At 41.7% G+C, this 26,411-nt stretch overlaps 1 protein-coding gene and 1 long non-coding RNA gene across 2 annotated transcripts in view; both read right to left on the bottom strand.

Moving 5' to 3' along the window:
- PDGFC (platelet derived growth factor C) overlaps positions 1 to 25,765 on the bottom strand; it is a 202,797-nt gene extending 177,032 nt beyond the window's left edge. The window contains exon 1 of the mRNA XM_032332696.1: positions 24,526 to 25,765. Coding sequence (XP_032188587.1) covers positions 24,526 to 24,643 — 118 coding nt within the window. The 5' untranslated portion in view covers positions 24,644 to 25,765. The remainder of the gene's footprint in view (positions 1 to 24,525) is intronic.
- Positions 6,655 to 24,471, bottom strand: LOC116584404. The gene is made up of 4 exons (XR_004283191.1): positions 24,461 to 24,471; positions 22,059 to 22,066; positions 18,134 to 18,137; positions 6,655 to 6,745 (listed from the first exon to the last, which is right to left on the bottom strand). It is a non-coding gene; the product is annotated as an uncharacterized LOC116584404 (long non-coding RNA).
- Positions 25,766 to 26,411: the final 646 nt, after the last annotated feature.

Below are 26,411 nucleotides of genomic sequence, written 5' to 3'. Positions count from 1 at the left end.
CTTTGAGGGGTTCCAGACTCGGCAGACACCAAGTTTTCACTTGTGACATGGAACCACGATAATTAAACATCAAAGTGAAGGCTTTGCGATGAAGGGTAACAGCAGTATTAAAAAGAGAGAGAGATTGATTCAGGAAACAGAACATTTATGCTATTTTGTTACATTGTGTTTTTATTTGGTTCTTTTATCTGTTACTTATTTCGTTACTTGCATCTGAGATCAAATGATGAGGATGATATCCCAAAATGAGAGTCTCGGTCCAGGTATAATTCCAATCACAGACATTAAAAAAAAAAAAAAAAAAAAAATCACAGGCAAAATAAAACCTATGCATCTTTTTTTTTTTTCCCATTCCCTTAACTGAAAGTTTAGTGTCAGAAATAGAACTACAGTATTTTTTCCAAAATCAAAATAGTATCCCTTAGAAGAGAATTTCCTACCTGCTCTATACCTGAAGTTTCAGGTGACTTTTTTTCCTAAGATTTATTTATTTATGTGAGAGAGAGAGAGAGCATGAGAGCACATGTTGGGGGTAGGGGCGGGACAGGCGAAGGAGGAGCAGAGCGTGAGGGTTAATCTCAAGCAGACTCTCACTGAGTGTGGGACCCAACTCAGGGCTCCATCTCACCACCCCGAGATCATGACCCAAGCTAAAATCAAGAGTTGGATGCTCAGCTGACTGAGGCACCCGGGCGCCCCTAAAATAATTTTTGTTCTTGATTTGTTAAAAGGCAGTCACAGAACAGATGTGCTTGCATATTGCACAGCATACAAGCACACGGTCCCAGGGTGACCGTGGCATTGGCAGAAGCTGCCTGATTTCAATAAGGGACCGGGTGCTGGTATGTCTGAAGGATACACTGGACTTAGAAAGGCAAGTTGTGTGTGGTTTCTCAATCCACCAGGCTCAATAAACGTGATTAGCAGGAGTCTGTCTGGTCAATAAAGACCTTGGATCACAGTGTGCTCTAGAATGCAGCTGCAAAGGAAGGCAGGGTTTGATTTTGGGTTTTTTTTTTTTTTCATGGTTTATATCACACACTTGTCTGTAAACAAAGCCTGTGATGCGCAGCCTAATGGCATGTTCCAGATGTTTCCAACAAGTGTACAAAAAAAAAAAAAAAAAACCATAATATTTTCTTGATCTTTAAAGCTGAAGAGCAGGATGTACAGACTACACACTAAGCTTTAAGGGAAAAAAAAAAAAAAGGGAAAGAAAAAAATAAGAAAACCCCATCTGGTGCCAAATGTTGGCAGCAATCTTCTTTCTTCCCAGACAAAACTCTTAGGTCTTGTGAAAACAACATTTCTTGCAAAGTGCCAAAAACAACATAGATAATTGTCGAGATGGCTCTCCTCACCGACGGCCACAACAGTCTTATTGCTTTGACTCTACCCACAGCTAGCCTCTGGGATAAAATGAAGAGCCAACTTTAAATCTCAGCCCCACAGGGCCACCTTTCAGAATGCCATCTCCTAAGGCTTCTAAAAACAAGTCTTACGTTTTAGGTGCTTTCCTTTATAAGAAAAACCTACTGTTTGTATTTGCCCCACTGTTCGAATTAGGCTTCAAACCAGCACAGATTTGTGTCTAGGATAACAGTAATAGAAGATTATTACAGAAAGTTTAGCAAAGCCTAAATGTATTTTAGGAAGGAAAGTATCAATACCCCTGCAGACGCTGGAGATAAAATATCAGTAACATCTTAGCATACATCATTCTAGCCTTTCTACATACACGGAAACATTTCTGTGGGGATACATAAAAACATTTAAAATGCTGTCCTGATTTTTCACTTCACGGTATAGGGGAGCATTTTCCCAGGAGGAGACAGCATTTTGACCACCACTCTATCTCCCAGGAGTAACGAAAACTTTGTTTAATTCACAGCATTTCTCATGGAAGGCTGATTGGTCGACTGGCCACCACAGACCCAGCATTAAATTCACTGATGGTATGTGTAGCTGAAATATGAGAAAGGTGAGAACAGATTACAGTGGAGAAAGAAGATTGGAAGCCCAAATGCCCAATCCGAAAACACTCAGCTCCTTGGTGAATTCTTGTTCTTGTTAAGAACCAGAAGGAGACATATTTATTCTCTAGTATCCTAATATTAAGCCTTTGAAAGATTCATGATTATTCTGTTAAATACTCAAGCCATTTAAATGTGTGTACAATATAGAAAACGAGCCATTTAATTTGAATAATGAAGAGAAGTTAAAAAGCATTCATTACCTTCTGCCTAAGGGTGTGATCTCCTTGATTAATATGCACACTAATGGGAAAGAATCTAATGCTCACTTGTTTCTTCCTTCAGAGCATTAATACCATGTGAGTTGGTCATTAAGGAGTAATCGCACACACACATATACACACGCACACGCGCACACACACACACTCACACACTGCGCTGCAATGTTTCTTTATAACAAACCAGCCTCAGGAAATTATTAATGAGGGGTTAGGAGGTTACACAGCAGTTAAACCCAGAAGAATGTGCAAAGAGAGAACTACCTATTCAGAATTGTTGGGGAGGACTGGCAGTCTGAAAAGGAATTCCTAGCCAAGAAATTTTCTATACTTTGCAAAGCCAAAATAAAATGAGTCATAACACTTCACATTTCCTAACGGGGTATTACTAGAATGACCTCTGATTTTCTACGGAAATCAAGAATGCCACAAATGAGGAGGTAGAACTGCTTCTCCCTGCCCCTCCCCCCTACCGCCTTTAAGGAAATATCTGAGATGGTATAGATCCAGTCCTGGCAGAAGATACATTGTTTGTAACTTTCAGCTTTACCTCCAGGAAAAGGAGGAGTGGATCAGAAAATAAAAGCAACTTTTGGAGCCAATCAGAAAATAAAAGTAACTCTGCTCAGAGGCACAGGCGCACCAGCATCCCCAAACACCTCCAGCACCCAATATGTCCCTTTTCCCAGGCCATACGTGGCGCTAGAAAAACTCAAGTGTTATATCCCACAGTTACAAAGGGATACAGAATATGCCATCCCAAAATATGCTGCTTTGGCAGGAGGATTATTTTGAGCCCAAGGCAACTGAGAATCAACAATTGTAGGAGATGTTCTCTGACCTCCCCTTAACTGCCTAAAAGCAGAGCATAAATTTTTGTAAAGGTGGCATAAACTACCCCCCAACACCCTTTCCAATACCAGGGTGAGGAGAGATACCCTTATCATGGGACACAGAGAGATGAGTCTGCATTAACAGATCTGACTAAAAGAACCTTATCTCCTATTAGTTTCCCCCACAAATTCTTTCTTTTTTTTTTTTTAACATTTTATTTTTAAGTGATCTCCACACTCAATTGGCAAGCCTGAATTTACAACCCCAAGGTCAAGAGTCACATGCTCCACCGACTGAGCCCGCCAGGTGTACCTTCCCCCATATAGTTCCCAGCCAATAAATTTTCCCACAATTTAAAGCCCTTCGCTAAAATAGTATACAAGCCCCGAGTCTAACTCTTACTTTGGGTTTTTCACTCCTTTCTGTAGAGCCCTTGTGCACATAATACTTAAAATATTAACAAGATCTGTATGCCTTTTTTCCTATTAATCTGTCTTTTGTCAGTTTAATTCACACATAGCAGAACCTGAAAGGGTAGAAGAAAAAGTTTGTTTGGGGTTTTTTTTGTTTGTTTGTTTTTGCCTTTTTCCCCCTCACCGACAATTCAATAAGATATTTGAAAAGCAATGCTGAGTTGGAAAAATCCTACTTACATTCACAAATAAATAGATCTTGGAAATGTTTCTAATTGTTGAATTGCTATTTAGCAATTTTACAACTTTACAATTTCATGAAATGCAAAATTTAGAACTCGATAAAAACTGGCAAAAAAATAGATAGAAATGTCAACTGATATGTCATTATAACAATTGGGCCTAAGTTAACTGGGACTGCTGAGTGGTTTTCAGGTTGCATATCATGATACTAACCTGTCAACTATAATTCAAATGGTAGATGATAATGAAAAGAAGGCAACCCTTACCTCTATACCACAGCCAACCTTAGTTTTGTGTAATCCAGCCGGAGAAAGGTCTTTCTCAATTTACCCAAAATCTGAGCCTGGAGATCCACACTGCATCTGATTGCAAAGATTTAAATCCTTGCTTTCTACTGCAAACTCACTGCACCAAGGAGCAAAGCAAATCATTCCTAAATCCACAAATGTACTCAGGCCCCTAAAATGCTCCACATTTAAAATCTCTGGGCCATTTCAAGTATAAATTTTAGGGGCAAAGGGGATGCCAGTGAAATGTCTAAATTAGTAGAAAAAAACAAAAATAAAAACAAATCTTTCCCCCAGGAATATTCTTCTGTTTCAGACTCCCTTCCCAAAAAATAGCAAAATGACCATGATTGGCTACATTACTTTTGTGCTGTGTAGCCTGCTTAACACGTACACCAAAACAAAACAAAACAAAAAATGTCCTTTTGAAAACATAAGACATACATATTTAGGCAAATGGATGGATCTGCTGGATTTGAAAATACTGGGTGCTTCAGATAATTAAAACCTTTCCTAGAGCTTTTACTCAATAGCTTATTTTGTGAACATCCTCTTTTCACTTAAATAAACAGGGTATTTTCCATAAAATGGAAAAGGAATCATGAAACAGTCAGAAACCAAGAATCTCGAGTCACAATATAATGATGGAGTTAGCCTAAATTACAGGTTAGTTATTATACCCAGATATACGATGACACTGCCAAGTTTCTTAGAGAAATGTAATATTTATTGTCAGTTATCACTGAGGTTAACATCAATATTCATTACCATGTAGAGAATCAAATAGAAATCTTCCAGAACATTTGAATGAATGTGTATTTTTTTGTTATTCACCCAAATTACTGAGAGTACTGAAACAATCTAATCATGTTTTAAGACAGAAACTATTCTTTAACCTGGCATCTATTGCAGTACAAAGACCTAAGTCACAGACAAAATGGAAAAATCAATTTTGGCAGCAAGACGAGAATGTCAACAACATAGGCCAATTCTCCCCAGTGCTTAAGGCACTGTCTGATAAATGAGATACCTACCACTAAACATTCAATAAATTGACCCACTAATGAACTGCAAAAGCCAGTGATCTTCCTCAACTTTCTAATACTCAACCAAAGAAATTTCCTTGCTATTTTTTATTAATCTCATTAAATCCCAGATTTAAACACACAAAGATTTTTAACATTTTTTTTTTCTAGCACCAAAACAACACATGAAAAGATCAGTGAAAAATCTGTGACCATTTAAAAATTTGTGGGCATTAAAACAACTGAATAATTTGTCTGAAAAAATAGTAATGTTTGTTTTCTGTTTTGTGTATGTTTAAGACAATCACAAAGAAAACATGCTGAATTTTGTCTTTTTAAGGAAACACCAAAGAAAATCTTAATAATAAATGTTTGGAGTACCAAAAAAGAGCCTAAGCACAATGTTTAAATTACTGAACTCAAAAAATAAAATAACTTCTTAAATATCTTGGATTCTATCCCATTGTAAAAGAAAGATTTACATAGTCAAGCTTCATTTGCTCACATGACAGTTACTCATAAAAAAAATTATTTTATCCTATAAATAAAAAAGCCTTCCAACTTGCACAAAAGATTGCCACTTGCAATCGCCAGTCGTGAAAAACTTCCACTTGATGACTTGACTGTTATATGACCATATCCCAAAAAGCCAAACAGCCAACCTATTAAAGACATCCCAGCAACTGGGTTCCTGTCCAGACTGTTTCCTAGACTAGAGTCTCGACTAAAGTAGAATTGGAAGGAATGTGGGAAGAATCTAGGACTTTTAAAAGGGTCATTAAGAATACATTCACAGGGGCGCCTGGGTGGCTCAGTGGGTTAAAGCCTCTGCCTTCAGCTCAGGTCATCATCTCAAGGTCCTGGGATCGAGCCCCGCATTGGGAATCTCTGCTCAGCGGGGAGCCTGCTTCTCCCTCTCTCTCTGCCTGCCTCTCTGCCTACTTGTGATCTCTCTCTCTATCAGATAAATAATCTTTAAAAAAAAAAAATAATGCATTCACACTCTGGGACACCTGGATGGCTCAGTCAGTTAAGCCTCTGCTTAGTTCATGATGCAAGAGTCCGAGGATTGAGTCCCCTGTTGAGTCTCTTGTTGGGCTCCTTGTCGATGGGGAGCCGGCTTCTCCCTCTGCCTCCCGCTCCCCCCCGCTTGGGCTCTCTCTCTCTCTCTCTCTCTGTCTTCCTCTCTCCTCACGAATAAATAAATGAAATCTTAAAAAAAAAAAATGCACTCACACTCAAATGTCACTCTACCAGCAAATATGATTCACTACTTCCTACCAAACCTGCTCCTCTCTGTAGCTTTTGTATTATCACATCGCTGTGTGAGTATACCATGTGTCGTAATTTAAATTTCTAGGTATCTTTGTCTTGTAGAAGTAGAGAAATGAGATGTATATTCAACAATGCTTCTGAAACTTTACTGTTCTTAAAAATCTTGCCAGATGGTATTACTTTAAAAATTGCCATAAAAAGGTGTCTTCTCACCAAAAGTATGTGTATCTGTTTTTTTTTTTTTTCCAAATGGGAAATGAGTTCAGTTGTCTAACAGCATGAATAAGACACTAGAAATGAGAGATTGAGAATTACCCACCTACCTAGGAAGCAATCAGTGTTCAGTGTCAGTAACCGACACATCTCACTCCCCTAGCACAGGAACTAAGAAGACCAGGAGCCAACGGCCTGAATTCACTCACCCCAGCTAATTCTGGATGACTGCAAAATGAATATAAGTGAAGACAATTTACTCTCCCTCACAGAGACAAATAAAATGAATGTGAAAATAAATAGTCTGGTCTCCAAGAGTCCCAAACAATTCTCTTGCCTTAAGTCCACTGAGAAACGTGGGCACAGCCCTATGCAGTCTGGGTACCGTCCTTATGTAAATAGCAGAGGGTATGGTTTTAATTTGGTTGTGACACCATAAATATTGGCATACTGAACATGTGCTTACTGCCATGAATTTTGAACTCTCTCTCTCCAGGGGCTGCTTCTGTTTTGTCCACATGCCAGAACTAAGGACTACTTGCCCATAATCTCATATGATCAGAGCTGAGAAACTCGACTTTATTTCCAAGGGAAAAAAAAAGTGCATTCTTTGAGTGATTTTTGGAAGTAATGACTTTTTCAAGATTTTTGCCTTCCAGGGGATAAATCACATTTGTCAATCTCAAAACCCCAAAGCAAAAAAAAAAAAAAAAAAAAGGAAAACCAAACTGAAAATAAGAAAGCACATGAGGATAATTCTCACATTCGCTACAAAGAACAGAAGGAGGAAATAATTCAAAACAAAAAATAGTTAAAGTTATTGAAAATGGACTTTTGGTAGTCACGCTTTTCTTAAACTGATTGCAATAAATGTTAATCACAAAGTTCCCTGTTTAAAAATAATTTTCCTGGAAATGATACATTTCTTTTTCTTGTTGAGGAAATAACATTCTAAGCAGTCATCACTATAATTTTGCTAATAAGGTTCTTTGCACATTCATTTTACTCTGTCTAAGCAGAAAGATGAAGAAGCCTTTCAGTGTATCCCCTTTTAGTTCCTCAAAATGAAGCCAGACATCAGTTACATCCCTTGGTTGTGAAATAAAGCATATGACTTCTTTAGGGCCTATCAGTGATGACCTATAAGACCAGATGTCAACACTACAACAGAACTGGCTGTGTTGGGTCTAAGTGGGCTGTTTTCACTTCACCTAAAACTCTTACCACCTAATGGGACACTGAGCTAAAGATTAGTCAACATTTTACTTTCTGACACTTGAAGATCATGAGAGAAAAGACACATACAGAACTAGAACTTAAGGTAGAGAGCAATAAATTCTGTAATATTCTGGGAGTTTAGACCAGGTAAACATGCCGGACTGAGAGATACTGAAAGCTTTGTGGAGGAGGCACCAGGTGGGCTGACCTTAAATACATGTAGGCTTTGAACACACAGACGGAGGTAAGGTAATGGTTACCCTTCCAATCTCCCCACACACAGTAACTGGCCCATGTACTCATCATTGGATAGATAACTATTGCCAATTCTCTTACCTCTAGCTTCTCTGTATTTTATAATCATTCTGACGTACCTTTTCTTTTTTTGAAAGCAAAAAAGCAAAAAAACCACAAAACCCAAGTCAGATCATTCAATGGATAGTTACATAAGAGCACAAAAATGGAGGAAAAGACAGACTACTACCATTAAGGAGCTAGTGCAGAAAGCATGGAGCTTTCTCCCTAGGACCTGTCATGTAACATCTAAACACTCACTGTCATGTGTCAGAGTCCTTCACAATCACTGAATAATTTTTTCAGTCTTATTTCCCAACAAATAGAGCTGATTTTTCAATAGACTTCTCGCTTTCTAACAAGTCTATGCCTTCTTCTAGAACCCTCTTCCTTTCTAGGGAATTCTCCTTACCCTACAAGACCCAACTCAAGTGATGGTCTCATGAGAAGCCTTTCATGAGAAAGGGAACATCTCTAGGTTCCTTTAGAGTTCTAAGCATATCTTTAGTGATTAAGAACCACACTGACTGTGGACATTTTGTTTATCTGTTTTCAGGATGTGCCATGGTAACTGGAACACAAGGCACTTGATGTTTACTGAATTGAATTGACTTCTTGGTTAAAAGAGTTGCAAGGGCAGAGGCATGGAGTCATCTCTGTGGTGAGGAGAGATCAGCTTTGTGCAATCTTTTTACTGGAAAAATTGAGGTGAGATCACAGTGGACTTGAGAACACCCAAGCAGGCCCTTGTTACTCCAAGTCTGGTCTTTAGCCCAGCAACAGCAACAGCAGTGTCTGGAAGCTTGCTAAGATGCAAATTCTCTGGCCCCACCAATAGCCACAAAAGCAGAATCAAGGTTTTAATAAGGTCCCCAGGTGAAGCTTGAGAAGCACTGATTAAACAAGGAGAGCTCTACTATAAGACGATTACTCTGCATCAACCTCAAATGTCTGATCCATCAGGGGTGGGCAGGTATGGGAAAAGCCTTTTAAGGAAAAATAAGAACATGTTGCACTCTCAGTTGCACTCTCAGACTTAGAGCTCTGAGAGCGAGTCCAGCTATGAGACACACGGAGTCCTCAAAACAGATGGGTCACTGGGTGCTAGACTGGTGTCACAGTCTAGGTCATCCACACCTGACCTGGGGTGATGACAATGAGAATGCAGAAATTGCAAACATAATCACTTCATTCAAAAATAGAAATGTTGGGGCACCTGGGTGGTCAGTGGGTTAAGCCTCTGCCTTCAGCTCAGGTCATGATCTTGGGGTCCTGGGATCAAGCCCCACATCGGGCTCTCTGCTCTGCAGGGAGCCCGTCCCCCCCACCCCGCCCCGACCACCGCTGCCTGCCTTTCTGCCTACTTGTGATCTCTCTCTGACAAATAAATAAATAAAATCTTTAAAGAAAACAGAAATGTTTTCATTCATGAGCTTGATGATAATTCTGGGCTTGTTTCATGTTCTGTATTACACATTTTAAATGCTTGTGAAGGCATGAGATTTAAGCAGAACAAAGACTATGCATCTGAAGTTGCACTCTCGGACTTAGAGCTCTGAAAGTGAGTCCAGCTATGAGACACACGGAGTCCTCAAAACAGATGGGTCACTGGGTGCTAGAATGACACCGAGGGCCGCAACTGTAAAGAGACAGGAAGATTTTCAAATGAAATGGCCTGCTGCTCCATGAATGCCAAATCCCTCAGACATGTCAGGCTCCTGCTCCCTCCACCACAACTCCTTTCCCAGACAAACTCCATTCAGCAGCCTGGGTAGGCAGTGAAGAAGTCCAGAGCTGTCACATTTGGAGTTTTAAATTCCAAAGGACAGGACCATCTTATTTCTAAATCATAGGCTGCTTCCATTGGAAGCCACTCTAGAACTCAGTATCTCTCTCTCTTTTTTTTTTTTTTTTAAGATTTTATTTATTTATCAGAGAGAGAGAGAGGGAGAGAGCAAGCACAGGCAGACAGAATGGCAGGCAAAGGCAGAGGGAGAAGCAGGCTCCCTGCCGAGCAAGGAGCCCAATGTGGGACTCAATCCCAGGACGCTGGGATCATGACCTGAGCTGAAGGCAGCCGCCCAACCAACTGAGCCACCCAGGCATCCCGAACTCAGTATCTCTTAAGGGTGAGCTGAAAAACTATGTCTTGCAGAAATACCCATCCTGGGATAGAGAAAGATTTCTTCTGCTCAATAAAATTCAGGAGAAACAAAAATGAAGTATTTTGATCAAAGTTCCATCGTCATGGTTATTCAACAAACCACATCTAAGTATCCGTTGCCAGTGATTACTGGAGCATAAAAGATTCCCCGTGGTAGAAGCACACACAATCCTTACCCTGCAAATGTGTTCGGAACACAGCCTCTCTGGGGAGAGGAGAATACACATGTGGAGGTATAATCTTCTCTTGAGCAAACAATAGCCATCACTTGAACCCACCTCCAACAATTTTCTAGGTGTCTTTAATAGCTGTTAGAAACAAAACAAAATGGGGTGCCTGGATGGCTCAGTCGTTAAGCATCAGCCTTAGGATCAGGTCATGACCCTGGGGTCCTGGGATTGAGCCCTGCATCGGGCCCCCTGCTCACGGGGAGCCTGCTTCTCCCATTCCTCCCTTCTTCATGCTCTCTCTCACTCTCTCTTTCTCCCTCAAATAAATAAAATCTTTAAAAACAAAACAAAACAAAAACCCCATGTCGTGCTTGCAACAGATGCTAGAGCTTCCACAGTAGAGATCCCAGAGGCGTGCAGAGGTTTCCCCTGACTTTTTATGACTTTTTAGGGCACACCTGAAGGGCATCAGGCTGAGAAAGGTAACGTAAGGGGCATTAAAGTGATCGTTTAACTTGAATGTCCCTGATTGTTTTTGACATCTCTGCAGCTCTGTGACTGGTTAAAAGTCCCTACTAACTCTGGTTTAGGTGTGTCTTTTTAACACACATTCTTCCATAGGTCACTCCCTTCCCCCATCCACTCCTGTTTGTTAGCGCATGCACAAATCTCTGCCTACCGACCCCGCTCTTTTTCCATCACCATATCCCAAAACTTACCATCCCGTCATCCTCTAGGTGGACTGACCCAGCAAAAACATCTTTTGTTATTTTGCCTCTCGTGGTCTCAATATTTCTACTTGAGACATTAGGCAGAACTAGAATATACTGATTGGGACTTCTCGGACCCCACTGGCAGGGAGCCATGGCTGCCATTTTTCCTGAATCTCTTGGCGCTTTCCCACTCGGTCAAAATATGTTTCAAGGCTCACTTCCTCCAAAATTTAATTCCTACTTCTCTGCCAGGGACGCTCCCGATCTTTAGGCAATAATTGGACATATCGCCTAATGCTCTACCTCCTTTTCTCCTGGATTCCATCAGCAATTGAAGGACATTTCCAGCCCAGAAGTCTTCTCTCTTGTTACACACTGAACATTTTCAGCTCCTCTGGATCTTTCTTGAACCTAACAAACAAGTAAACAAACCTGCTTCTTTCCTCTTTCTTTCTCTCCATTCTGAAGTCTCTTCATTACCTGCTTCTCTCAGAACTAAGTTACCCCAAAGCCTTAAAAACTTTACATCTCACTTCTTCACTGAAGCCCATCACCATTCTTCCTCCCATGTCCATACCCCGCATTAGAAAGAAGGGGTTTGTTGTTCTTACTCTTGTTTTTGGTCCACACTGAAAAAATCAGAAGCTGTTTACTCATTGATGCCTGTTGTCTTGAAACTGTGCTGTCTTTTACCCTGTAGGCCAATTTCTCTGACTTTTCTCTCTCCTTCCTTGGCACGGTCCTCCATCTGCCTTAAGGTTCTTCTCCCTCCCCACCCCCCACTGTTTTCTGTCATTTCTCTCTCTTGTTTCTCCCTCCCTTTACGCCTGCCTCCTCTTCATGGTTCTGGGCCAAATATGTGGGATTTCCTTTTCCTTCAAACTGAATTATTCACTTTTCAGCAACCTTCACTCTGTCTCTACCTGCTTTACTCCACGAGCACTCAGATTTCATCTATAATGTGGCTGCCCGCATCTCGGGGTGGGAGGGCCGACAATGGCGTCTACACTGAATTGGGCAGAATCGCTCTCCTAGTCAAGCCTAAGCGGTACATCAGTGACCCTCCTTTCGTGTCACTTACTTCTAGTCACCTGCCCACTGAATCTATTTCTAAAGTCTCGGTCAGAACAAATCACATTGGACTGACTGCATGGGTTTCCCAGACTCCCTTCCTCGTCCCTACTCACAGCAGGCTCCCTCCTCCTACAGTCCACTCCACCGGACCCTCCATGCTGCAGGCAACACAGGACACTCATCTTTCCAGGCACTTTTTGCTCAAAGCGGAAGTCCACCCTGACAATCTTCCTAAGTGTTTTCTAATGTCTCTGCGGTAAATGATTTTGCTTTTCCCTCGATTCCCACCAAGCACTGTATTTCATTCTGTATTCCAGCCCGCTCCATGTCTTCTCTCCCCACTTCACTATAAACTACTTCAAGGCAGTGACGGAGTCCAATTCAGCGTCCCATTCCCCCGCCATGCCTCACGGTGCCAGCCAGGTACTCGCGTCACTCTGTGGTAGACACCTCCGTGCGATGAGTTTTTATTTAGGTAGCATATAACCACCCAGAACTGTGTGCTAGATAAAAGGGGTGAATGGGTAACTAAGGCAAAAAGATGTGAATTATTGTTTTTAAGGTTTCACAGAATCCAATGGAAAGATAGAGTTTAGGTTTTTCGTAGACTTAAGGCCATCTAGCCCTAAGCTACTCATTAAAAAAAAAAAAAAAGGAATAACAAGTCACAAATTACAAAGAAACTATAATATCCACCATTGTCCCTTGTTTTTTAAGGCTCGTGAAGCCGGAGCAGTTATTTCCGCTGCCAAACTTCCAGCAGTAAAGCTTCAAAGTTGCCAGGGTGCTATATGCCATCGGTTTTCAAAACTGAGAAAGGCTCATTGAGTTTTACTGAGGTTTCTTACACAATCTACTTCCTTTAAGGCCAAGTGAGCCAACCCTGACCGAGAGAAGTTATAGAATGCATAAATGTTATGGAATCAACATAGAAATTATTCCGTTTCCTTTCCTCACTTCAACTGCCACTGCCACTGGTCACCACCACAATGCAAGGCACCACGCATGCTTCCATTCCCACCCACGCCCTCCCTTCGTGGGACTGTTCTGGCACAACCTTCATACCCATTTCAGAGAAGGTGAATTAATATCCTAATGTAATAAAGTGGTTCTCTGAAGCGAGACAACTTGGGAAAGGACTTTTTTTTTTTTTAACCAACGTCTCAAGACAAATGAATGTCACAGTAGGTTGGTTATAATAGCGGTTTTATTACAAGATTGGCAGAGTTACAGTCACTGTAAATCATAACTGTTGTTGAATTTCTACTTTACATAGTCGTAGTTATGAGTCTACTCTTGTAAGCCAGAACAATTATTTTATAATTAGTTTAGACATGTCTGAGCCCAGAAGGAAAATTTCAATTTCAATCTTCTTATTTTCCTTGAACGGAACCCAGTGCTACCAAAAAAATAGGTCAGTTCGACTTTTCACTCATGGGTCTCTAATCATTTTCCAAACTTGAACAAACTTTACAAACACAAGCGCTCAAAATCTTGTGTTTTCAAAGTACAGTATAATATGGCAATAATGGGTTTCCATGCACTAAATTAAAACAAACAAATAAACAAAAGATAAGCACGCATTTCCATTTTTAGAGTAGAATATGGTCACAGTCCTATAAAACCCAATACACACCCCTGAATGGGGATTGCAAATCTATCACTTTAAACATCTAGTAAATGACCCAATTTGTTTACATGGCCCTGTACCTTTTTATGGCCTTTCCATAAAGAAGTTATTACATCCATTCCCTTTATTTTGTTTAAGAGTGTTTGAGTGAGCCCAAGAACCACAAGCCAGTTAAACAAGCTCTGCTTAGATGGACGTGGTCTCATATAATTCACCACTACCGGGGAAATTTTCAAAACAATGTTTGTAGTGTGGAAACACCACACATTCCTATATACCAAAAGTATTTCCTGTGCTTTCTGCAGTTTTAAATGCTTGGCAGATATATTAAATAAGTCTTTTTTTTTTTTCTTCCATTTTTCCAAGTAAAACTGTGGCATTTGCACTTCTTCCAGAAGATTTGCACCTCTGAGTGTTTTGCTATGGTAGGTCGGTCATTCAGAAATGCTTGTAAAGGAAGATTGCAAGGGAAATGTGAAATCCATACACTCCAATTGATTTCCTAGGATGCAAACGTTAGTTCTAAAGGGAAACCATTTTAAAGTAGTTAGTTTAATGGGGTATCCAACTGATGCCTATTAAAAGTTATCAGCACAGATTAAAGATAAATTCCACAAAGGAAAGTTCTTCTAAAAAATAAACATAGAGATCATTTGATTGCTAATTTCACATTCTTCTTGCTTACAAATCTCAAGCCTGCTAACATTCACAGGAAAACTGATTAAAACTACTGTTAACAAGGTTTAGCATTTATCAGTTAGGTAGCTAGACTCTGTCAATATCTCTGAATAGATGAGCCAGGTTTTGACCTGGGAAACACCTGCTATTGTTGGACTGTTGATTTTTCCAGAAACAGCCAAACAGTTTTGACTGCAGTTAGTAACACAAAGTAAAAATACAGTTGAGCCTTTATATATAACTCCAATACACATAAAACTGCATCTGAAACTTTAAGAACACTCTGAGGGTTGGTCTCTCCTTTCGTAGAGGCGATTCATTTTCATGTAGACTCAAGAAATAGAGTGTACTTTTGTTTATAAATAGAAGTGAAGTAAGGAACAAAATGCATACTTACAGAGACACTGCTACTTCTTTAACAGGAAGCCAGTACGTTTTATTACCTACAACATAAACATAGTTCCAGTAGAGGAGATCTGCATCCGGCCCACCCTATCTCTACCTCTGGGTGTGCAGATCAATGCCTTTCATACTTACATTGTCTGATTTTTTTTTCTTGTTTTCATAGTGTTTACATACCCAAGAATCACTACAAGGAATACAGCTGAATTTGATTTGTCCTTTGGTTAATTCGATGGTACATCACACTCTGGTAAGAAGTAGACTTTAGTATATATTTCCAAAGAGCAATTTGAAAACGTCAGAAGCTACTGTGTTTTCCTGTGTTCTTAAACTGTGTGCACCCTACTTGTTCTGTCTCTGATTTAAAGGAGAATAAATCAGAAAGGAATATTGCAGGTTCCTCTTATTCCCAAATCCAGTTAGAAATTTCCAGTATGAAACTGAATATTTCTTTCTTCTCATCTGCTCACATCTTAATCACATTTTAAGCAAATGTTCCTTCTTAGTACATTGATGTTAAATATCGCCTGATGCCACAGGAAAAGAAATTATAATGTTTTAATGACTCTTAATTTGCATTTCTAATCACCTCAGCCTATGAATGTGTGTGGCAGTATGGAAAACAAGCTGTGATTTATTCCTTAGTGGAAAAAAAAGAAGGGGGGGTAAGTAATAGGACTCTTTAAAAGACAGATGTCCTTATAAATACCCAGCAAAAATAACTGCCAGAAACAACATGAGATAAGTACCACATAAGTCCAGCTTCTGTTGTTAATGGTTTCTGATCTCTGTAGTGACTCAAAAGGCAGGTGCAATGGCCAGCTGGGCATATTAAAACACGGAAGCCTATCTTCATCTTGCAAATGTTGAAAAGCCTAAAATAGTGTCCCCTCACAAACAAGGCTTTCCTAGAATGCAAAAAGCATAGCTTCAAAAAAGTGGCATGGCATCCAGAAAGCACATCCACCAAGAAAACTCATTCTTTTCAGGTCCTTATAAAAACCACAAAATATTTGTAGTGCTGTCTACCAGGGACCCCCAGAATGAGCGTCACTAGAGAAATGATGCAGTTACTCAATGCAGAAGAACCTCATAGGAATTCATTTTCCACAAGACTTGAAAGCCTTTCCCTTCAAAGTGTTAAGGCTGTTTTCTTTGCCTCCTGCAACGGAATAGCTTCATTACACTAATTCAGTGTGCTGGAAGCTGCTTTCCTTTTACCACAATCTCCTGATCCCTCACCCAGGTTCATTCCACAGGCCATCCATTTTGTGAATGAAGTGTGAAAACAGCTCTTTGTTTACATAAAGGAGGCAATAGAGAGTAGTGTGGACACAGGCTTAGCTTATGTGAGTGTAACTGAGGCTGTACAGGCTGCCCTTCTCGCCAATTCAGAACGGCCAAACACGCGTAATGACTGGGACAAAACTGTAACAATAAGCAGTCAGCTACACACCCCAAAGCAGAACTGCTACCACGTCTATTTCGAAAATAACTGAAAATGAAGGGTTTTCACTAGCTCTGAAACAGAGAGACAATCTTCTCTTTTATCCTGTGTGTTACGTGCAAACTGCACAAAGCACACTGCGAACGGCATCAGGGTCTTTGCACATACACAATCAAGACACCTTTCCACTATTTTCTTCCCTCTACTCACATTCAGCACCAGACTCTTTTTGTCTTCCATGGGATATGCCTTTCCCTGCCTGTATTCTTTTGTGCAGGCTGTTTCCTTGGCCTAGTAGAATGGTCTCTTTTCCTCTCCCAGACCCACTTCAAATATGTCACCTGCCCTGTGGGAACTTTCCTACTTGCACTTCACTTCCAGGCGGCATCTACCACTTAGCGAATCAACAGAGGATTTTTGAGGTGAAATAAAGCATCCCATGATCCCACAGCACTTTGAGCATGGCATTACTAGACTGCGAGAAAAAAGAAGGATCTGTCCTCGTTCTCGGACAGAGCTTCTCAAGGGCAGAACTGTCTCTTATTCTTTGTGTACCCAGCACCTAGTGCAGAACTCAGCCAAGAGCAGATGCTTATAAATATTTGCTGAATAAAAGCAATGTTCTAATAAAACATTAGACCATGTAACTCACCAAGGAAGAAGCATGTGACTCTGAGTCCTGGCTTGGAGTCAGACCCAGGTCCAAACATTTACCAGCTATGAGACCTTGGCTAAGCTACTTAGCTAGTGAAGCCTTGGTGTTTTTCCTCATAATTCATAGGGAGGTTATAAAGATAAGCTACATATTGTCTGTAAACACTGAGCACACGTGTGCCAACTAATACGTGCTCACAGGATGCACACAAAACCAGAGATTCACAGAGCGATCCATAGACCCATCTACCCACCCACAAAGAATGCACCCAAATACTGCTCTTCCTGTGTCTCTCCTGAGAGCTCTAACTGCTGTCTTATCAGGACACTCAGCAGCACTACAGATCTATATCCTTGCACTTATCACCGATGTGCCTCACGCTGTTTGGTGATGTTGGTTTCCCTCAGAAAGACAGACCCTCCATCCTCCACTCCCTGCAACAGCCCTAAACACACCTCATTTGATTGAAAAATGGCTCAACTACTAGCCGATAAGGTAAAAGCTAAGTACAAATAAATAAATAAATAAATCATAGTTTGACAAGAAGGCAAAATTAGTGAGGCCAGCCTGGTAGAGATGGTTTGCCCTAGACAAAGGTCAAATGTCCAGCAAAGACACTGCTCAGTCATCAGGGGACTGGAAATAACTGCTTGAAGATGGCCTATGACATCTAATGTGAAGTCAGGTGACGGAACTCGCTAAGCTCAATGTAGCATGTATTTTCATGAGGTAAAAGGCAAAATGAGCTGATGCTACCAAAAAAATATCATTCTTAATAACCTGACTTTAATGATAAGCCTACTTAGTATAACTCCTCTTTAAAATTTTTAGATCCTTTTGTTCTCAGATTTAGGAACTTCACAAATAAAATTTGGGTCATAGGCAAGCCATTCAAGTCCCCAGCTACTAATTTACTTCCTGATGTTCTTGAATTTTGAGAGAAATATGAACCTCTGAAAAGAATGTTGTATATATTAAAATGTAAATAAAAATTAAAATCACTCATTAAATCCATTCAAAGAATAACAGGTTGCACTTTGAGAGCCCACTAAGCCATGCTCATTTATTCATTCCTATGGTACTTTTACCAGTGAGACATCCTGCTAAATGAAATGTTTAAAATTATTGTTTTTTTTTAAAAAAAAACCTGCCTTGTGGAACCAAGCATCCCAACGTCAACCATCCTCTTCATCATCATTAGTTGATAAACCAAAATATTGGAATGAACATCATCCATCTATGGACCTAGTACATCTACTTAAAATTAAGTCTGGATATGCAGTAGTAACAATTCTGAAGGTAGTTTCTCAAGTTATTTCCCAAATTATCAGGTTTCTACTCCAATAGAAACAATATACGTTAGCCAGATTATCTCCTGTATTTAATGAATGTGATTATTTCAAGATTAAAGTTTTCCTTAATATTCTTGTAAGCTGTGTTTCAGGATCAAGGGTGTCCCGTCTTCCTTTACACCCAACAAAGCATGCAACCCTCTAAAATAATAAAGAATGGTTTTCATACAAAGCATCAGGATGTTAAAACTAGAATTCCATTTGCCCGGTTGATACTTTATGTAAGGAAAAATACATCACCACACTAGCAGTTTAATACTGTTGCACTCAGCAGTGGCCTAGACAAAGTCACTGAGCTCTTCAGGTCTCTCTTCACACATCTGTGAGGACAGGCTCTCAGGAGCTGTCCAGTCCTAACATTCCGTGCACCGTATTTATTGCTCAGATCTAGCTTGTGCATCTGTGAGCCACAAGCAGAAGAAGGAAAGCACACTTCTTTCAGAGGCCTCTCAGCCATGCCGAACTCACCATTCTTCAGATCCTTGGCCCACATCACACAGCACCCCATCTTTGGGAAATACAGAGGTATGCACAGAAATGGCACTTTCAGGAAAGTAACTAGCACCAGTTCTAGGAAACCTACCCACATGCTCACCTGGTAACGTGGTATATTAACCGAGATGGTAAGGTAGTACTTCAACTGGCATCACAACCAATAAAGAAACAAGTTTATCTTCTTGTGAAAAATGTAAAATAATGTGGAAGTTCCAAGATCAAAAAGACACTTCATAGATGGCCTACTATTAGAGCCAACACCAGAGACTTACTCTAATAAGGCACTACATCCAGAACCATCCAACAAAAAATTATGGAGCACATACTACATGTTATCCCATTGCAGGTGCTAAACTCCCACAAAGAGCAACTCGGTCAAGGTCCATACTCTCACGGAGCTTACATAGTCTGGGTGTGGTGGGGGGGTTGGTTTACAAGTACTCAATTGATCAATACCAAGAAGAATATCAAAAAGTGATAATAAGTACTATGCATTTAATTAACACCTTGATGTGATAGTGAGGGCTGGCTAATTCAGATTAAGTGGGCAGAACAAGACTCCACTGAGAAGATGATCCACTTAATTTAGAAGACAGGAAGAGGCTACTCAGGCACAAGCACCTGATCAGGGTTGTCAACAGAAACCACCACCACCAAGTGAGGTTACAATCCCACACCATGTGTGTCATGTCCCCCTGCTTCATCTCACTCCCCACGCCCCAACCCTTGATGAGGTAGAACACAAGAAGCTGCAAAAAGGACGTTTTTTAAATAGGTCATATCCTTTCCTTACTCCAGGTCCTTCAAGCCTCAGCTGCCCAGCAGGGAAGAGAAGAGAGAAGAGTTGGATCTCCAATATGACTGAAATGGTCGGTACCTAAGAGTGTGAAGATGGCTAACAATCAATATGGCAGGCACAGTGATCTATCAGGAAGGAGGCCAGCAGGGTTGCGGTGGTATTCTAAAGGTTCTGAGCTATGTCAAATATTAACCTCGTGGTTCTGATTCATAGACAGTTAATTTGTCCTAAAAGGATAGCACTGGCTCCTTCCCAACCCATTAGAAATATGTCAGTATTTTAACAATCTGTATGGTAGTACTGGAGCATATCAACTAAAAATCAACCACCAGAGGTGTCATTAGGAAACAGGAGAGATTCAAAACACAAAAACAAAAACAAAAACAAAACAAACAAACAAAAAACGCAGCTGGAGACAGGGGTAGTGAAAAATAACATAGGAAACTGTTGCTTAATAAGTGAGTAATATAGAAATCATACAGCATTGTATAGAGATATTCTGGCTACATATGGTATTTACAAATAAAATAGTCAGAAACATCAAAATTAGATGAAGTAAATAAAGGGATTTTTATGACCATTTTGGTAAACACAAACAGAAATCTATAGAGAACATTTTAGCAGTTTTGGAAACATTTTAGGGGGGAGTATGAACATTATGAATGAATTGATTCAATTTTTATGTACTCAACACACATCACATTATGATTAGAATTCTGTTTCTACAAAAAGTGTGCAGGTTGTAGATAAAACGGAATATTAGCACTATAAAGATTGAAAAAAACATGAAGTAGAAGAGAATATAAAGAAGATCTATTAAAAAAAAAGTGCCAGGAAAGATGAAATAAGAATAGACAAAGCTAAGATTTTGGTGTCCAAGAAGGAGCTCTACAAAAGACCACCACTGGGGAACTTTTAGTGTCAGACTGTGGCCTCTATTTCAAACTATTTAACAAACAATATACAAGTCCCTAAACACCTTTTGGAGGTAAATATAAAATACATCAGATAAACTGCAGAAGACAACTAGTAGAAAGGGAATGTTACCAAAATTTAGAATGGGGCAATTTTTGTCACCAATTGTGAAAAACAATATTCATCATTACATAATGGCACTTTACTTCTTCAACTTCCTCAACAGTCTCAAACAGAACAGAGAACAAGGAGGAAGTTCTTAAAAAAAAAAAAAAAAGCCTCTAAACAACAAAAATAAATGTCACAAAGGTCATGCACTACAACTTACAGACTAACACGCAGGAAGTCCCTTCAGCACTGGGTCAGAGCCTATTTACTCTTGCACACCATTCTAAGGATTGTGATTATCCATTTTCAGTGAAATAGAGCTTTGAAGCTATCCCCCTAGAAAGGCTAGGGGGAGTAGACCCAGCTTTGTTAGATACAGGCACAGGGCAAAAGGAGGAGGAACAAGCAGGCATGAAAAGAAAAAAAAAAGAGAAAGAGAGAGGGAAGTTACAAACACAAGATACATATATTCAGAAAGTCATTCCTAGAGAACCATGGGCCACGAAAGTTCTTGAGGAAAAGAGCACATACAATAAATGATGTTCATAAGCATAACCCTAATAACCCTAACCAATAGAGACCTATTCTAAATCTGCCCTCAAAAATGGTTAAAGAAAATGAGAACCAGAAGCACATTTCAGCTCCATGGGTAAATTAAAATCACTCACCAATGACGTCAAGTGGATGAGGCCTTCCTCCAAAAACTTTGTGATTGGTTGTCTATTTGGGCTATATTTAATTGATAAGGAAAGCTTTGTTACTCTTTGTTTTTTGATGTATAAGATTCCTTCCTCTACAACATAGAAGAACCATCTCAGAACTTACTGGTTCCATACCCAGCATTCTCCCCTAAGTGAGTGCACACAGGTATAAGTCATTTTTCCAATGGTCATACAGGAAGTATAGGCCAGAAACCCTATTTAAGTCAACGTTCTTATCTTTTTATCTCCTTTAAGATACATGTAAGACCCTTGCTTTACATGTTAGATTTCAGGGTTAGAAGTCAGGGTAAGAATTAAGGACACAAAGGTAACTTATAACATTGGAGGACAAAGCTATTCTCACAGCAAAGTAGCAAGAATTGCAATACATTATTAGGTCAAAAACCAGGTAACAAATGACAGCAGGGTAAATGACACGAATTCTCCAAAATGAATTCTGAAGCACCTTCACATGATCCAACCTAAATCCAAATATCTAGCATTGGCTATAGCAATCAACTTCCATTTATTTATAACACCTCTTGGGGCACCAAGTTAATATTGAGATGAGGCAGTCCTAAGGATTTGATTGCATCAACACCTGAGAATTTAGAATTCCAGGGAAAAGACAGTGTTACTGGGGAGAGGTCTCTGAAAGCACAAATGAGTTCCTATAGTCACAATAAATAGATCAATTTGGACATTTGGAACTCAGAAGACCTTTCATAAAATGATACAATGCACACACTGGGCCAATGACATTTCTATGTGGCATCTCCAGGAGGGTTTATACTTCCAGAACTGGGCAATCATCAAAATTGAGAATAGGAAGAGGGCAATCAAAAATCCATCATAACTCACTATGAGGGCAAAAAAATCCCACCTAAGGGAATGAAAATTTGAACTCTCCCCACAAAGAAGACGAAGAAAAGGAAGTTCCAGCAAATTTGTTCACATTCCAGGGGGATCTTCTTTGGCAACTACCTGTTGTTATCCTCAAAGCTTGGAACCCTGAAGCATAAAATCAACCTGAGCATGTGCAGGGGGAAAATAGCTCTATATTGCCCCCTAGTGCCGGAAAGTCCCACTTTTCCTGAGGCTAAAAACTACAAAGGTGAGTAGTTCTCTACCTCCAGTTACTTCCTGCTGCCAACCCTCCCAAGAGCTAAACATAGCTCAATCCTCTACCCACAGATTAGGAAACAGCCAGGCTATTTTTAGCATCATGCAACTTAGGAATGGAAATGGCCCAACCTCTGATGGTAACAGAATGTGTGTGGCCTGTCTTAATGAACTCACCTCTCCAGAGGGTGTGAACCTGCTCAGTAAATTGGCCAATGACCACATGAGAGCTCTGGGGCCCATTACAAAGTGATGACCGACCGCTAGGTGGGTCACAAGGAAGAATGACAATCAGAGGCACAAGTAGCGAAGGGATTCAGGAGGTGACAGATGCCAGGACAGGTTTGATAAAACATCACAGAGGGAGAAATGATAATGGCACAGGAACTATAAAATATAGAAGACAGAAGCCAGGAATATTGTGCGATGTCATTCCGGAGAAGCTTGTTTAGTAAGAAGCAATATTTTGAACTGGACATTTATTTTACATGAAAAAGAACAAAGGTTAGTCTGATCTGTTTCCTGCCAGGGTACAGCTGGTGCTGGGGCTCCTTTGATCACTTTCCCCCAGTCCTCTGCAGCTCCTGTGATTAGAGATAGATCCCTAGGCTGCCCTTTGATCAGCAGCTCAAGCGTCTTGCAGGTGCCATGTGCCATCACATTAGCAAGCTGTAAGAAGTAACTACATTAATATTGGTTGATAAATGTGATAATGTGCATTTGCTGCACATACAACACACATACAAATAACGTCTACAAGTGTCCCAGGAATCCCCAATCTATCTTTATTCTTTAAAACTTTCTGTGCTTTCTTAAGGATGAACACTTCAGAGAGCTTAAATTCAAAGTCGAAGCTTGTAAACACCCCAATACATAAAGAAAAAGTTTGCTGTGACTTAAAAAGAGCACACACCATTCTGATTTTCTAGGTATGCTGCTTGGGTTCATTTCCCCCTGTTAATAAAGTGACAGCATTCCTGTACTCTAAATAGATGGCCTACAAAGCAGTAAAAACATGTACATTTCTTTTCAAATAATGTTAAGAGCCACCACTTGTAAACAGGGTATTTAATATTCTAATTTTAGACAGCTTACATTAACATTGTGGTTTCATGTGCAGTATAAAATTTCTATTTACAAAGTATTCTCGAAAATGACTTCATAATGGTAGATCAAGAGAAAAAGAGTTTAGAAATTGAATGATGTAAATCATATGGGGTTCAGAGGCTAAGCAAATTACACACCCTGAAGCTGCCCTGGCTTTATGAAAGGAGTCTTTCTCCAGCTCTGTGCAATCCCAGCCCAAGGGAACTTGCATCTGAGAGTTTTCTAAACATTTCAGGTACACTTGAAAGCTGAAAGTAATTCTCATTTCCTATGCAGGATTAAGTCGTTTCCAGCACACACAAAATAGCAGTCATTCACCAACACATATAAAAACACACACCAGAAAGGTAAGGGCTTCAGAGTACAAAGGCACATTTAAAAAAAAAAAAAAATAGAGCGCAAGAGAAATACATTTTTTAACTCCCCCTAAAAAAGTCCACACGGCCTCTTGACCTCTCTATTTCTATCTACTTACTAATTAATTGATGCCTTTCCACTCTGAGTGCTTCAATTAATGTGGCTGGTACATTTCCTCAAACACCCCCCCCCCACCAAAAGAAAATCGGAGTAAAGTCAAACGTGCCAAGACTCATTCATTCTGGATTCATTTTTCGAGGCAGTTCCTGAACTTATAACTCTGGCAAGGAAAAGTTCTGCAATGTGCGTTTGAACTGACGTTCACAATCACTCCCAGAATGTCCTCTCTAACTGAGCCAGCAGTGGCACTCACGTTGCCCTGTTACAGCTTTGTGGCAGCTCCCGAGGTTGCGAACTGCACGTAACCTCCTAAAGTCCATGCCAATGAACTCAGCGCGCATTTGCATGGACAGAGAGACGATCATACCCTCGCAGGGTGGTGTACATCACACACCAACGCACAATGCCAAGGTAACACACACAGCGAGAAACAAGGAGGAGGAGAATGGGGCAAAAGACTCACCGTTCTGTTCCTTGTTGCTGGAGTACTGGAATTTACTACTCAGGTTGGACTCAGCCTGAGTCCCGTGTCTCTGGCCGGCCAGGGCAGATGTCAGCAGGAGAAGCCCGAAGAGGAGCATTTGGCTGACTGGGGCGAGAACTCACTCACGGCGGGCACTTTGGAAGCAGCGACTCCTGAGTCTCTTTCACCACCGCCAGGGGAAGGCTGCAGTGGGGTGGAAGCGCCGAGCCTGCTCTGGCAGCAGAGAATCGCAGGGTAGTTTCCACATAATCCCATCCAAAACTTTTTCCTAGAGCCCTCTTCTGTGTCTCCAGTTTTTGAAAAGGATCAAAGCAAAACCTGGACCTGAACCAGTTTCCCAAGGTTTAAACAAATCCTGAGCTGTGCCGAAGTGGTGGGGGTGGGGGTGAAGACGAGGGAGGAAAGAGGGGGTGGGGACGCGGGGGAGCCGGGGGAGCGGCGAGAAGTCACCAGCAAGTTGCTGGGAGCACCTGTCAGTTCGGGGGACAGGACAGAGGCGAACACTCAAGGGTCGCGCGAAGCCAGCCTCGAAGCCAAGTTGGCGGCGAGCAGTTTCTGATCAATAACAAAGCTGCCAATAGATGCGCTCTCCGGGCGCCCCTCTCCCCCGCCCCACCCCCACCCCCGAAGGGGGAGGGGGAAGAAACAAGGGTAGGTTGCCGCGGCTGGTCCCGGGGGCCGCGGAGCCGGAGCGAGGCCGGGGGGCTCCGGGCCGAGGCCGCCCCGGGCGCGGGCGGAGGGAGGCCGCGGGGCTCCCGCTCCCCAGCCCGGCGCGCAGCCTGCGCCTGGTCCCGACCGCCGCGGCGCGGATCCCGGCACCTGGAGTTCTCCGCGACCAAAGTTCACCTTGTTTGAGTGCGTCCCCCGCTCCTCGAGGCCAAGGGAAATTCGGCAGCTCGGGGTCACCTCGGGGCTCCGGTCGCTCCCCGTCCCCTCCCCCCACGCCTTGGGCTCCGGGCAAACCTCGGGGCTCCGCGCGGCGTCTCGGCACCGGGTGGAAAGGGAAGGCCGGCGGCCCAAGGCTTCGGCTTGTCCCCTCCCCTCGTCTACCTTCCCCCCAGCCGGCGGGAGGAGGGGGCCGTGGGCAGAGCCCTGGCGGAGCGCGCGGGGGGCGAGCGGGGGAGGCTGAGCCGCTCTGCCGCGGGCGGCCGCAGGGGCAGGCGAGGGTCGGCGCCTCCGGGAGGGGCAGCCCCGGGCCGCGTCTGCTCGCGCCAACTCCGGCCGCCAACTGGCGTTCCAACAGGTGCTGGCACAGACAGGGGGTGCTGCGGGGCTCGCCCGCAGACGGGACCCAAACGGCCAGGCTAGGAATGCAGCCAGAGCGACCCCGGTTTCCTCCCTCACCGCCCCCCACGCCCCAGGATGCCCCTAGTCCCAAATAAAGAGCAAGATGGGTGGCGAAGGGGACTGCAAACGCAAAACTGAGTGGAGAACTTCCTGCAACTCTCCCTCTTCCCCCGCCTTCCGTGGACGTGACTCGTCATTAATTTCTGAGGAGATACCCATTCCCAAAGGCTTGGCCAGAGTTTCTGGACCGAAGGAACAAGGGAAGTTGGATTTCAAAGATTTCCCTTCAGTTTCCAGCTCTCTGAAGCGGGATGGATAAAACAGAAAGTCAAGACAAATAGCCAGCGTTTTAACAGCATCATTCATTCATTTAGCAAACACTATTTGTTGAATGCCTACTGTGTCAGGCACTGTTCTAGGAGCTAGGGCGGTAGCAGTGAAAGCACAAAAGGCTCTGTCCCCGCGAAAGTTGCATACAAGTTGGACTGCATAAATTAATATCAACTAAGTCCCCTGGCCAGCAAATCAGAAATAGCACCCTATATCCTATTAACTAAGACAATGCAAACAATTCGACC

This window comes from Mustela erminea, chromosome 2 (assembly GCF_009829155.1).
Source record: "Mustela erminea isolate mMusErm1 chromosome 2, mMusErm1.Pri, whole genome shotgun sequence".
Lineage (NCBI taxonomy): Eukaryota > Metazoa > Chordata > Mammalia > Carnivora > Mustelidae > Mustela > Mustela erminea.
This window is presented reverse-complemented; position numbering and strand designations above follow the sequence as displayed.